The sequence below is a fragment of the Physeter macrocephalus genome, chromosome 5 (assembly GCF_002837175.3).
Source record: "Physeter macrocephalus isolate SW-GA chromosome 5, ASM283717v5, whole genome shotgun sequence".
In the NCBI taxonomy this organism is placed as follows: domain Eukaryota; kingdom Metazoa; phylum Chordata; class Mammalia; order Artiodactyla; family Physeteridae; genus Physeter; species Physeter macrocephalus.
The window spans coordinates 71,301,337-71,314,179 of record NC_041218.1 but is presented as its reverse complement, the minus strand read 5'-3'; the positions used below and the strand labels follow the sequence as shown (position 1 = coordinate 71,314,179).

The following is a 12,843-nucleotide window of genomic DNA, read 5'->3' as shown; positions in this document are numbered from 1 at the left end:
AAAAAAAAAAATCTACAAACAGTAAATGCTGGAGAGGGTATGGAGAAAAGGGAACCCTCCTGCACTGTTGGTGGGAATGTAAACTGGTACAGCCTCTATGGAGAACAGTATGGGGGTTCCTTAAACTAAAACTAGAACTACTATACGGGCTTGCTCTTTATCTACCTTTCACCTACTTGGACTTTACTCCTTCCCTATCACCCCTGGCTGTCTCTTCACTTTTGCTGTTATGCCTAGGCTCCAAGTCTTTTCTTGAGTAGCTGGAAATGGTGACCCAATTTGTACAGTCTACTTGGCTCTCACATTAGCTTTGATTTTCAACCAGTCACTTGGCCTTGGTAAACTAGTTTATGGACTGTCCTTCTCAGATGTTGGTCTCCTTGAGACCAAATTTGTTCTTAGGTATTAATGTTATATGCTGCAATTACATGAAAGATAGGACACTTTATAGTCAATATAAGACAGCTGGGTTAAGGCATACCCTAGGAAGTTTATTTTAAGGCTACTTCACCAAGGTAGCTGTCTGGTAATGACCTTCAAGACTGTATTACAGTGAAACTTATTAAAGGTTAAGGGAAAAGCTGTTAGATAAGGTGTCTTTTTAAAGTTTAGTTGTATCTATTAATGAGACAGAGCTTTCATAAGAGCAATTGAAATCAATGGATATTAGCCTCAGGGAGCGTTGCATTGATGCTATGTTTGAAGGGAGCTGTTTTTTTGCAGGAATTAGAGCAAGGCATATATTCATTGTCACTGGCTGGTAGCTGAGCTCATTTTGGGGATCTTAGGGAATATGTCTTGTTCCTTAATGATGTAATGTGGAAATTAAATACTTGAAGGCACACTAACAAGTAAATATTCACGTGTAATCTGTTTCAGTTCTTTGACAATAGTCTCCTTCCCATCTTCAGGGAATACTCAATTGTATCTTAGCATCCTTTTTTCGTATTTGACTTCAATGGCCTGTGATGAAGAGGATTTTGGATCTATAATGAAAAATTATTTCTGTCTCTAATATATGGAACTGTAGTGGTATGAGATTGGTTTTTGACTGGAAATGATTTGATTTATGAATGAAATTAAGACTTGTTTAAATATGTTCTTGAGATAGCTTGTTGAAGGTGTAAGATCTGTTTCAAAACAAAGATACAGAGTTCAGAATTTGACTTTCAGATATTTTCTAAGTGAAATAAATGTGTCATTTGCCTCTCTGTTTATCCTTTAGGCTGCAGGAGCAATCCGACCTCTTGTATCTACTGTCATCAGTCCATCTGTAGATGGCTGTTTAGACCACTCACTGGAACGTGCAAGACACAGGGCAAGTGAAATGCCACAGGCCTTTCTATTTGATGTGATCTATGAAGCGTATCAGCAGGTAAGAATCTTGGCTTTTTGACAGTCTGCTGTGTTGAGGGTCTTTAAGAAACACCCCCATATTTGGAGATTAGCTAGAAGAACTCATGGAACTGAGTACATAGTTGGACTCTAGGCTAAAATTGATTAGAGTGAATTTGGATGATAAGAGAAAAAGACCCAGGCGGAGGCTGGCGGAATCCATGTGTAATCTTCCTCATGATCTGTCTCCTTCAGTGTTGCACAAAGTACATCTTCCGTCCAGCAATGAAAAGGCAGCAGCTTGGGTGTGATGCTTCTTTTCAGGGAAGCCCATTAGAGATTTGATGTCTAAGGTATTGTGTCGGTCACATAGATACTCTCTGCCTTGCACACAAACTTCAGACTCCCAGGAGAAAAGCCGGTGTTCAACATAAACCATATTGTTTATGTGAACATCTAGGCACAGTGAGCCACTCTTAACAGTTAACTGTTCACTGGAAACACTCCAAGAGCCAAGTTCCCAGACACTGGCTGAGGGCCCACTTGGTGAGCAGGTCTACTGCTCAGGCCTGCAATCTCAGGCCTAATGTAGTAAACATTTTGCACAGCTGTATAGATGTTTTGTTAAAATTTTAAAGGTAAGTGATTTCAAAATATCAAATCATTCATGTTTAGATTATACTGGATTGTCTTTGTTTTTATGTTTTGGAAACATTTTTGTACCTGTAAATTTTACTGCTATTCATTTCTGTGTTTATTTATTAAATAGTTATTAAATATCAGGTATTGTGCTTGTCAGAAACTTCCCAATGAAATAAGATCACTTACAACAACTCAGGCAGTGCTTGGCTGATGTTAGACAATCAGTAAATAGAGATAGATGGACTTTAAAGAATATGAGATAATGGTAACATAAATATTGACATTTTATAATGAAAGAATACCGCATTTTGGATAGAAAGTTAGTCACAATGAATCAATCTTGACTATCAATTACTGTTTTAAATATTGAGAATGTAAATCGTAATCAGTTTTCATGGCACGAATAGTCGTCAGTGGTTTGTTTTGTTTTCTTAAAACTCGTTATACAGAAGTTTACCTGTATTTGGTCATTAATCAATATTACCCTATCAATAATCCTAAAAAGCCTAAGTCTTGCTAAATATTTCTAATATTTTTTAAGATTAATGAAAGAATTTGTTCATCTTTATATAAGCATTTACATTAAGAAGAATAAATATGATAGCTCTATTTTAGAAAATTTAATACAACCTTATGATCCTCACATTAGAGTAGCATGTTTCACTGGTTTTTGGTGGAGAACTAAGCCCTAATGCACTGAGGCAATAGTTCTCAAATTATGATTCCCAGACCAGCAGCATAAATAAGCATGTTTTGGAACTTGTTAAAATGCAAATTCTGCACCTCGACCTCAGACTTAGTTACTTAGAAACTCTGGGAATAGGGCCCACCCATTTGTGTTTTAACAAGCAAGCTGGCCACGTGATCCTGACTGACACTGAATTTTGGGAACCAACACCCTAAGGTATCCGTTGTATGTGATAAATTCTCTTCTGTTGCGTTCTTGGGAGAATGAGAACGTAGTCACACAAAAATAACTTCTGTGGTTCAGATGAGGAATTCTCAAGCCATTTTGGAGGTTTTGATACAAGTTCTTATGAAAATTATTTTTGATCATAAAGGTGTCCATAAGGAAATTTGTATGAAATATTTCTCTCATCTGTATGATTTGTGTATATATATGTTTGCTTTTAATGAATAGAGGAGAGTAAGATAGGACAGAGTTCTAAGGGTGGGAAGTTGTTCTCTATAGAGCGGTCAGAAGTACTCTGTGAAAAGGTAAAGTTTAAACCAACATCGGGAAGGAAGTGAGGCGATAAGTCATGTAGGTAACTGACAGAACATTATTTTACGCACAGGACGCAGAATCTAAGAAGGTGGAGCGAGGCTGGAAGAGAATGACATGACAGGGGGAAGTAGGAGGTGTACCTGGGTCCAGTATCTTGCTGAGCCTTAAAGGCAATGTTACGGGCTTTAGATTTTACCCTGAATGAGAAGGGAAGACTTTGAATGGTGCTGTGTGAAACCTCACTTCTATGGGGTCACCTGTCAGTTGTGGGGATGGTACCTTACAGAAGGTAAGGGAAAGAAGTAAGCTATAGTGATGATCAAGGCAAAGATGATGACATTTAGGGCAATTTGGATAGTAGAGTATTTGGTGTGAAGTGTTTGTTCTGAATATATTTAAAAATAAAATGAGGATAAGCCAATTGGTCACGTATGAGATATCAGAATGGGAAGAAACATGGGTCCAAGAATTTGCTCTGAATAACTAGAAAGCAGTTGCACCTTTTTTTTCTTTTTTATTAATTTTTGTTGGAGTATAGTTGCTTTAAAATGTGTTTCTACTGTACAGCATAGTGAATCAGCTGTAAGTATACATATATCCCCTCTTTTTTGGATTTTCTTCCCATTTAGGTCACCACAGAGCATTAAGTAGAGTTCCCTATGCTATACAGTAGGTACTTATTATCTGTTTTATACATAGTATCAATAGGGTATGTATGTCAATTCCAATCTCCCAATTGCAGTTGCCCTTTATTGGGATGGAGAATGCGAGAGGAAGAGATGGTTTTGTGTGATCAGTTCAAAAGTTTGGTTCTGATAGACTAAGTTTGAGATTTCCTTTAGACATACTTAATTGTTTCCCTTAACATTTTTGACTATATGGAACTAGAATTCTGTGGAAAGATCCAGATAATGATAGGCACTTGAGAACTGCCATCATGCAGACATTTAATGCCTTGGAGTTAACTGACATAACTAGAAAAACAGGTACAGAGAAAGTAAGAGGTACAAAGGCTGAACCCTGGGGCAGTCAAAGATTGAGCTTGGGAAGATGTATTAGTTTCCTGTTACTGTTGAAACAAATTACCACAAACTTACAGAATTAAAAAAAAATACTTTAAAATTCTAGAGATCAGAAATCTAAAATCAAGGTGGTAGGGCTATGTTTCTTGAGACTACAGGGGAGACTATTTCTTTGACTTTTCCAGTTTCTAGAGGCCACCTGCATTCCTTGGCTTCTGGCCTATGCCTCATACCATTACAAGCTCTTGATTTCAATGTCACATCTAATCCTAGTGATGACATCAGACCCATCTAGATAGTCCCAGATAATCTCCCCATCTCAAAATCTCTAATCTTATCTTCAAAGTCCTTTTGCCATCTAAATGACTTATTCAGATTCTGGGAATTAGGACATGGATATCTTGGGAAGGGGCATTATTCAGAAGAGGAGTGGCCAAAGAGTAAGAGGGTAATGTCCCAGAAGCCTAGTGAAGAAAGGGGTTCAAGATTGATTGAGCAGTTGTTAAATGCTGCATAGTGGTTTAAAAAAAGGATCAAGAACTGACCATAATAAGCCTTAGCAGTGTGAGATCACCAGTGTCGGGGTGGTGGTGGTGTTAGTTATGGCAGCCTGGTTGCAATTGATTGACTAGAGAATAGGAGGGCCACTTTTTATAGGAACTTCCATGCATATGGAGCAGAAAAATGGGGTGGCCGAAGGGGGTTCTAAACTGAGAATTTTTTTATTAAGGTGGATGGCATGACAACATATTGATATAATGATGGAGTGATTTAGTAGAAAAGAAAGACTGATAATGTATTGAGAGGGGATGGATAGTTCATCCACAGGGATAGGAGGAAAGGCCATATTTGGGTACAGATGTAGATTAATAGATGTAGTGGGAAGATTTGTTGGAGTTTGTTGTCCGGTTTTTCTTTTCTCAGTGATGCAGGGTGCAGATCATCAGTCGAGACCCAGGGAGGGGGGAAGGTATCTAGGCTTTAAGATAGAAAAGGATACCTCTAGTCCATAGTAAATACTGACTTTTATTCTTAAATTCTTACACTTAAGCTAAAAATACACAAAATCATCCCAAAGAAAAAATATATCTATTTTCCAGGGCTATTTTCTGGACATTTATGGGAAACTGAAATATTTGATCAAAAAAACTTCAAAACCATCAAATGGGTCAATCACTAATGTGGCCTTGAAATGTGGACTTGACATGTGAACTTTTTATATTTTATCAAGGGTGTATGTAACTTTGTTGTACTCACGTAGAAAATACATAATAGTGTTGATCATTTACTGAGTTGAGCAGAAATCGGGCAGTTGTAAGTAAGGTCATATGAGATTGTATTATACATAGAAGAAACACATCTTAATCTGATCCAAAGCCATATGGACTGTGGCCAAAAAGGTGGGGTTTTTTTTGTTTTTCCCGAGTTTGAGGTTATGGATGACTTTTCCTCATCAAATGGTGCTGGGAAGTTATAGATGTCAAGCTGCAATTCTGTATATGAATCTGCTGGATTGTTACCCCCACCATTTCTTGTCTCATGTCATTCATCCTCTTGTTCTGTGAGCTCTAGTTATGTTCACTTTATTTCCTCAAATACAAGTTTGGTCCTTTCTGGAACTTTACTTCCTATCTTGCTGTATATCCTTTAGATAGTAAGTAAATTATCATTTAGGGAAGGCTTTACTGTCCACCTCCATCCCCACTAGGTTAGTCCAACCCACTACACATTTTCCTAGTGGCCTGTTTTTTCTGCGCAGCATCAAAATTAGAATGGAATAATTGGGAAATCACTTACGAAATGTCCAACTCCCCTGCTAGATCATGAGCCCTGTGAAAGTAGGCATGGTACCTGTCTTAGCAACTTGCCTGATATTTTATTAGTACCAAGTACATATATGTTCAATAGATGAACATCGAAGTGTATGCATATAAATATGAAAAATATCCAATGTACTGCTTCTTTTGGGCCACTTTTTCAAGATATTAACACTGTTTCCACGTTGCATTTAGGTCCCTATACAAATGTCACCTCCTCAGAGAAGCTTTCCACTGATAACTTATATAAAAAAATATTCTCTGTCATGTATTGCTTAATTCTGCTTTTAGTTTCATTAGATATCACTAATGTATTTTTGGTAGATTTTTCTCTTTCCTGCGTGACCGCTTCATTAGAGCAGGAATTTTATCTCTAGCACCTGGAAGAGTTCATGACTTACATGATGTTCTTAACATTTTCAAATGTAAGAATTTTATCCATACATGGGTATATGTAGATACATGTTTATGTGTTAACACTTAGGTCAGTTTTTATGTAAAACGCTTTGCATGGGGTAATATATATGTTATGTACATACTGAAATTTTTTCTGAAACCTTCAAGAAATTCTTCTGAGAAATTAGAAGTATAGGCAAACATTTGTGTATAAAGCTAGTGATTTGCAGCATTTTTGTAAACGTGAGAAATTCTATTTGGCCTCTGTTTCTAGAGATAAGTTTTAATGAATTTAAAGAGTCACTTAATGAATGAATAAAGAAGATGTGGCACATATATACAGTGGAATATTACTCAGCCATAAAAAGAAACGAAATTGAATTATTTGTAGTGAGGTGGATGGACCTAGAGTCTGTCATACTGAAGTAAGCCAGAAAGAGAAAAACAAATACCGTATGCTAACACATGTATATGGGATCTAAGAAAAAAAAAAGGTCATGAAGAACCTAGGGGTAAGACGGGAATAAAGAAACAGACCTACTAGAGCATGGACTTGAGGATATGGGGAGGGGGAAGGTAAGGTGTGACAAAGTGAGAGAGTGGCATGGACATATATACACTACCAAACGTAAAATCGATAGCTAGTGGGAAGCAGCCGCATAGCACAGGGAGATCAGCTGGGTGGTTTGTGACCGCCTTGAGGGGTGGGATAGGGAGGGTGGGAGGGAGGGAGACACAGGAGGGAAGAGATATGGGGACATACCTGTATGTGTAACTGATTGACTTTGTTGTAGGGCGGAGGCTGGCGCACCATTGTAGAGCAGTTATACTCCGATAAAGATGTTAAAAAAAAAAATCACTTAAAGTTGTTTTGGGGGAATCTTTATGGAGCATGAAAATGCTCGTGATATTAATATAACTTGTTATGTTAACTATATATAATATGTATTTATGCTTACATGTCCACGTGTGTGTATGAGTACACGTACAAAACAAAAACTAGTTGGATATGTGAATACTGACGTGACTGGGTTGATAGTAATTGAAGTCATTAAAAATCTGTAGATGTGATATGCATTTAAAATATATAAATACTTAAGTATTTGGTTTTGATTGGTTTTGGACTGTCCCACGTACTTGATTTTGTTGCTTAAAAACGATTTGAAAAACTTTCATTCCTTGAATTTTTAATGATACATTAAGCAGCTGCTAAAGGAAAAGATGGCTAAATTAAAGAGTAACAAATTCAGTAGTGAAAATTACTCAGTTTATAGAAACATGAGGAAAACACCAGATTGGTCCAGAGGATTCTTATTGAATATTCAAATACATAATCATGTTCTATACTGTTTTAGAAAAATTTTGTACAAAAGCTTTTTAAATTACATGAATCAATTTCTTGAGGAAAATTGTTATGATGGGCACAGATGGTATTCTAAACTTTATTGAGACCTGGCCTCATTTCTAACACAAGTTTTTAAGTTCTCAATGAGAATTTTAGAAGATAACTTGTTAAATTTTCATGAAAATGCGCATGCATGGAAGACAGAGCAGGACAGCCAGTGACAGAATTGTTCTCTGCAGTGTGAATTGTGTACCTTTTGGTTTCATATACTAGACTTCCCTGCAGAGATTAATACTTAGGTGTTAAATTTTCTCAATCTCCATTAAGAGTATTTTAATAAAACTGGCTGTTTAACCTGAAAGGGAAAAAACACCTTTCAAAAACATGCCTAAAACAGCCCTTTGATTCTTAAAGATTCCTGTCACTGAAGTCTCTACGTCCAAGAATACAGTTATAAAATTAAAGGAATATAATAGGAATTTCCTTTTGTAATACGTACCCTGCTCACACCCCACATGCATTAGAATGAAATAGGACTTGTATCTTGTACTGAGTGCTAACACATTGGGCTTTAAATGCCAAGTTAACAAGAAACCAGTCAAAAGCATTGAATTTTATGAAGAGTCTTTCCTTTATATCCACAGGCATTACAGTTCTCGGAGGTTTTATTGCTGTTTTTACAGAGTGTACTTGCCCTTTCCTTCTGCCTCCCTCTCTGTTTAGTTAGGCCTGGATTGAATTTGGAGGTGATGAGGAAGAGCCTCAGGATAGTTTCAGAAGAAACCTCACATCACGTGGGGTTTTGAAAAGGAAAAGTAGGAAAGATAGGGCAGTAATTATTTTTATAAATGAAGAATTGAGAAAGGGATAGAAATGAAAAGATATGTAGTAGGATGAGTAAGTGAAAGATGGAAGAAACTATGAAGAGAATGAGTGAAAAACAAATGAGGGCTCTTATGGTAAAGCTTTGAGTTGGAAATGAGCGACTTGTTGAATTAGTGGAAGTATCTGCAAAACATTTTTGCCCCTCAAATGTCAGGCACAAACTATGGTAGCAAGTTGCACATCTCATAAATAAAACCATGATCTATAGATTTATACTTTGAGAAAATAAATTCACAACTTGATAGTGTGTTTGAATTTATTAAACACTTCCGAAAGTCAAGCTTTTCTCTATTGGTCATATTTCTCAAGATTATATCCTTCTCTATTCTACCTTTATTTTTCTTCCAGTTATCCTACTTATATATATTTAGGTAACCAGATGAGTTCTGGTTCTATTTTGGAGAAATTCGAAAGTGCTATAGAAAAAACGATTCTGTGACACTGGCTGGGATCTCCTTTGAGAATATTTTTACCTCCAAAAGTTTCTTAACCATAGCCTAAAACAGTACTTTGTCTCTTATTTACTTCATGTATATGGAGAAAACCTTATAAATGATTGCTTCACAAACTTGCTTTTTTTCTGAATCTTCCCTTACATTGATAAGATTTGATGGTACAGTTTAAAAATGAATCACTTGATTATCTTTTGATATAGCCCTCATCCTTCATGTGGACTTGGGTGGGGGGGTGGGGGGAGGATCTCTCTTTATGATGTTCCTCCTGCCATCCTTGTCCATCTTTAATGTTCCACGCCAGTGATCCGCACAAATGATCCTTTTAACATGCAAATCTGTCATTGTTCATCCACAGCTTTAGGACTTTAGGTGGTCCTCTGTGGTTCATAGGATAAAGTAGCAGCTCCTTAGCATGGCATACAGTTATAGTCCATTGCTCAAAACTCCAGTCTACAGACTTCATGACTTAGTTTTCTTACCACATCTTTTATCCTATTATGTCTACTTTGGGTATATTCTGTTCCTTTCATGTTTCATTAAAAATAGGCAGACAACAAAAATAAACAAATGGACCTAATTAAACTTAAAAGGTTTTGTACAGCAAAAGAAAGCATTGACAGAATGAAAAGACAGTCTACTGAATGGGAGGAAATAATTGCAAATGACCTCACTGGTAAAGGATAAATATCTAAAATATATGAACAGCTCATATAATGTCCAGAATAAAGAACCTGCTGCAAAAATGGGCAGAAGACCTGAATACACATTTTTCTAAAGAAGACATACAGATGGCCAATGGGCACATCAAAAGATGTTCAGCATCATTAATCATTGGAGGAATGTGAATGAAAGCTACAGTAAGATATCACCTCACACTAGGGAGAATGGCTATCATCAAAAATAACAAATGTTGGTGAGTATGAGGAGAAAGGAGAACCCTTGTACACTGACAGTGGCAATGTAAATTGGTACAACTATTGTGGAAAAGAGCATGGAGTTTCCTCAATATACAAAGGATCTAGAAGTTCAACTCCTGGGTATATATCTGAAGAAAACAAAAACATTAATTTGAAGAGCCATATGCACTCTCATGTTCATAGTACCATTACTTAAAATAGTTAGGATATAGAAGCAATTGAAGTGTCCAACAAGTGAATGGATAAAGATGTGGTATATATACACAATGGAATAGTATTCAACCATAAAAAGAATTAAATTTTACCATTTGCAGCAACATGGATTGACTTGGAGGTATTATGTTTAGTGAAATAAGTCAGACAACATATGGTATCATTTATATGTGAAATCTAAGAAGCTAGTGAGTACAGCAAAGAAACAGACTTAGAGATATAGAACAAACTAGTGGTTACCAGTGGGGAGGGAGAAGGTAAGAAGGGCAAGGTAGGGTAGGGGATTAAGAGGTACAAACTACTAGGTATAAAATAAGTTTAGAAAAGTAAAACATACGTCTACTTCACTATCATTTATTGGTCACCTTAATTCCTGGTGATTTTTTTCCCTTTATTGAAACTTTTTTTTTTTTTTTTTTCTTCTGTACGCGGGCCTCTCACTGCTGTGGCCTCTCCCGTTGCGGAGCACAGGCTCCGGACGTGCAGGCTCAGCAGCCATGGCTCACGGGCCTAGCCGCTCCGTGGCATGTGGGATCTTCCCGGACTGGGGAAGGAACCGTGTCCCCTGCATCGGCAGGTGGACTCTGAACCACTGCGCTACCAGGGAAGCCCGTATTGAAACTTTTGAAATTTGTTAGCTTATACCCCAAAGTGTTTTACCATCAAAGTTTTTTAACGTGTATTTAGAGATGCATTAAAGTGCAGACTTGTCAGTTCCCTTGTTGTTTTGTTTTGGATCTTAGGTGTTTAGAACTGACTTGATGTTCCTTCTTGGTTTATCGTTGGCTACTACAGTTTATCTGTGCTAGCCACCTCTTTGTTTTTAAAAGTTTTATTTTTTCTCTCCGTTTTCCAAGATCTTACTCTTCTGCTTCCTGAAGAACTTCTTCTGTTGTATTTAATGCTTTTCTTAGTCAACTTATATGTATCTAAATACATGTCTTATTCAAGTTAAGTTTTTAAAGCTTAACAGATCTTGATTTTTATTCAGTATGATGTCATCCATGTTGAAGAACCTAGAGCTCATTCCTTGTTCTTGATTAGATTACTTCATAGTTTTTAATTATGTGCATAGACTACATTTCTACTTGTCTGTTTCTTTGGAGACCTACATTGCTTGCTCCCCAAAATGCAGTAATGGTAGTCCCCATATTTGTCACTGTAAGCACAGTGCAACAGTTTTTCTGGGGTACATATCAAGGAGTGGAATGGCTAGGTCATGGAGTACATGCATTCTTAATTTCATTCTTCTACCTGGTTGCTCTCCAAGTGGCTGCACCAGTTTGAGATTCCACTAGCAACGAAGTGGAGGGTGGGGAAGTTCTAGTTTCAGCCGCATCTTCTATAGTTTTGAAGTGCTGTAACTTTCTAATTTTTGTCAATGTAATAGGCATATTATATATTGATCTCTGTTTTGAGTTTTATTGCTACCATTCTACATATATTTTTACATTTGTGTGTTGCTTATCTTATTAATGTGTATTAATATCATTTGTCCATTTTCTTGAGTTTCTTCTCTCTTTATTTGGTGGAGTTTCTTCTGTATCCTGGATGTATTCCTTTCGTAGTTGTACACATCACAAATATTTTCTCTTAGTCTGTAACTTCTCTGCTAATGTTATCTTTAATGTTCTTCATTTATATGCAGCCAAATTGTGTGCATTTAAGGTCTTAAATTTGTTCCTATGTTGTGGTTATAGTCTATTGGTGTTACTTTTTTCAGTTTACACTTAAGTCTTTAATCTTTTTGGAGGGCATTAGAAAATATTCTGCAATATAATTCTAGTTTTTTAATCTTTATAAAGCTAGTTTTTCCAACATCATTTCCTAAATCATCATTTCTTTTCTAATTTGTGAAACAGCCTGTTATATTGACAATTTTCAATATACATAGATTTATTTCTGAGTTTTTCACTGATGTACTTGTTTCCTGTGAAAACTACCCCACTGTTTTGAATTTGTTAATTATTTCAAAAATTGCCTGTTTTTAGCACAGGTGCCCTAGCATATAGAGCCTTAGACAAGGCTTAAATACTGATGTGAGGTATGTGTACCAGTCTGGCCACTGCTTCACAAACATAGCTGGTCACTTTATTAAACAGGACATGTCCAGACAGGCTTATAAGAAACGATTTTTTCCTGATAACAGACCGTTCTAAGGGACAGAATTTATCGGCCATCTCTTCAACCCAAACTTCAACTTTTGGTTGAAGTTTCTCCCACAGGGAATGAACTCTGTACCACTCTGAATGTACTTGTACCACTCAGTCCCAAGGGAAGCCAGATCCCATGACTTACACCATGGGAGCCGTAACTGTGTCCAGAGGTAGCTATAGGGAGAAACCAGAGACTAGTTTGTGGCCTGTAGGAACATGTGGGCCCACATGTGGTTAGTCACTTCAGTGGCATAGGGTGTATGAGACCAAGAGAGTCTGAGGCAGGGCATAACATGTGAGTGATTAAACTATTGACCTTTATTACTTTGATAAAAAATTTGAAACCTGATAAATTCCCACCAGTTGGAAGCTTTTACTGGAATGTTTTGGAGTTATAAACTAAGGGATCAAATTGATGTCTTTAGTAAGTTG

The 12,843-nt window shown here is 36.8% G+C and overlaps 1 protein-coding gene across 7 annotated transcripts in view; it reads left to right on the top strand.

Moving 5' to 3' along the window:
- Positions 1 to 12,843, top strand: part of CRPPA (CDP-L-ribitol pyrophosphorylase A) — a 466,682-nt gene that overhangs the window by 33,918 nt on the left and 419,921 nt on the right. For all 7 annotated transcript variants that reach the window (XM_028490069.2, XM_055085022.1, XM_055085024.1 and 4 more), the window contains exon 3: positions 1,226 to 1,375. In XM_028490069.2, the coding sequence (XP_028345870.1) occupies positions 1,226 to 1,375 (150 nt within the window). The remainder of the gene's footprint in view (positions 1 to 1,225; positions 1,376 to 12,843) is intronic.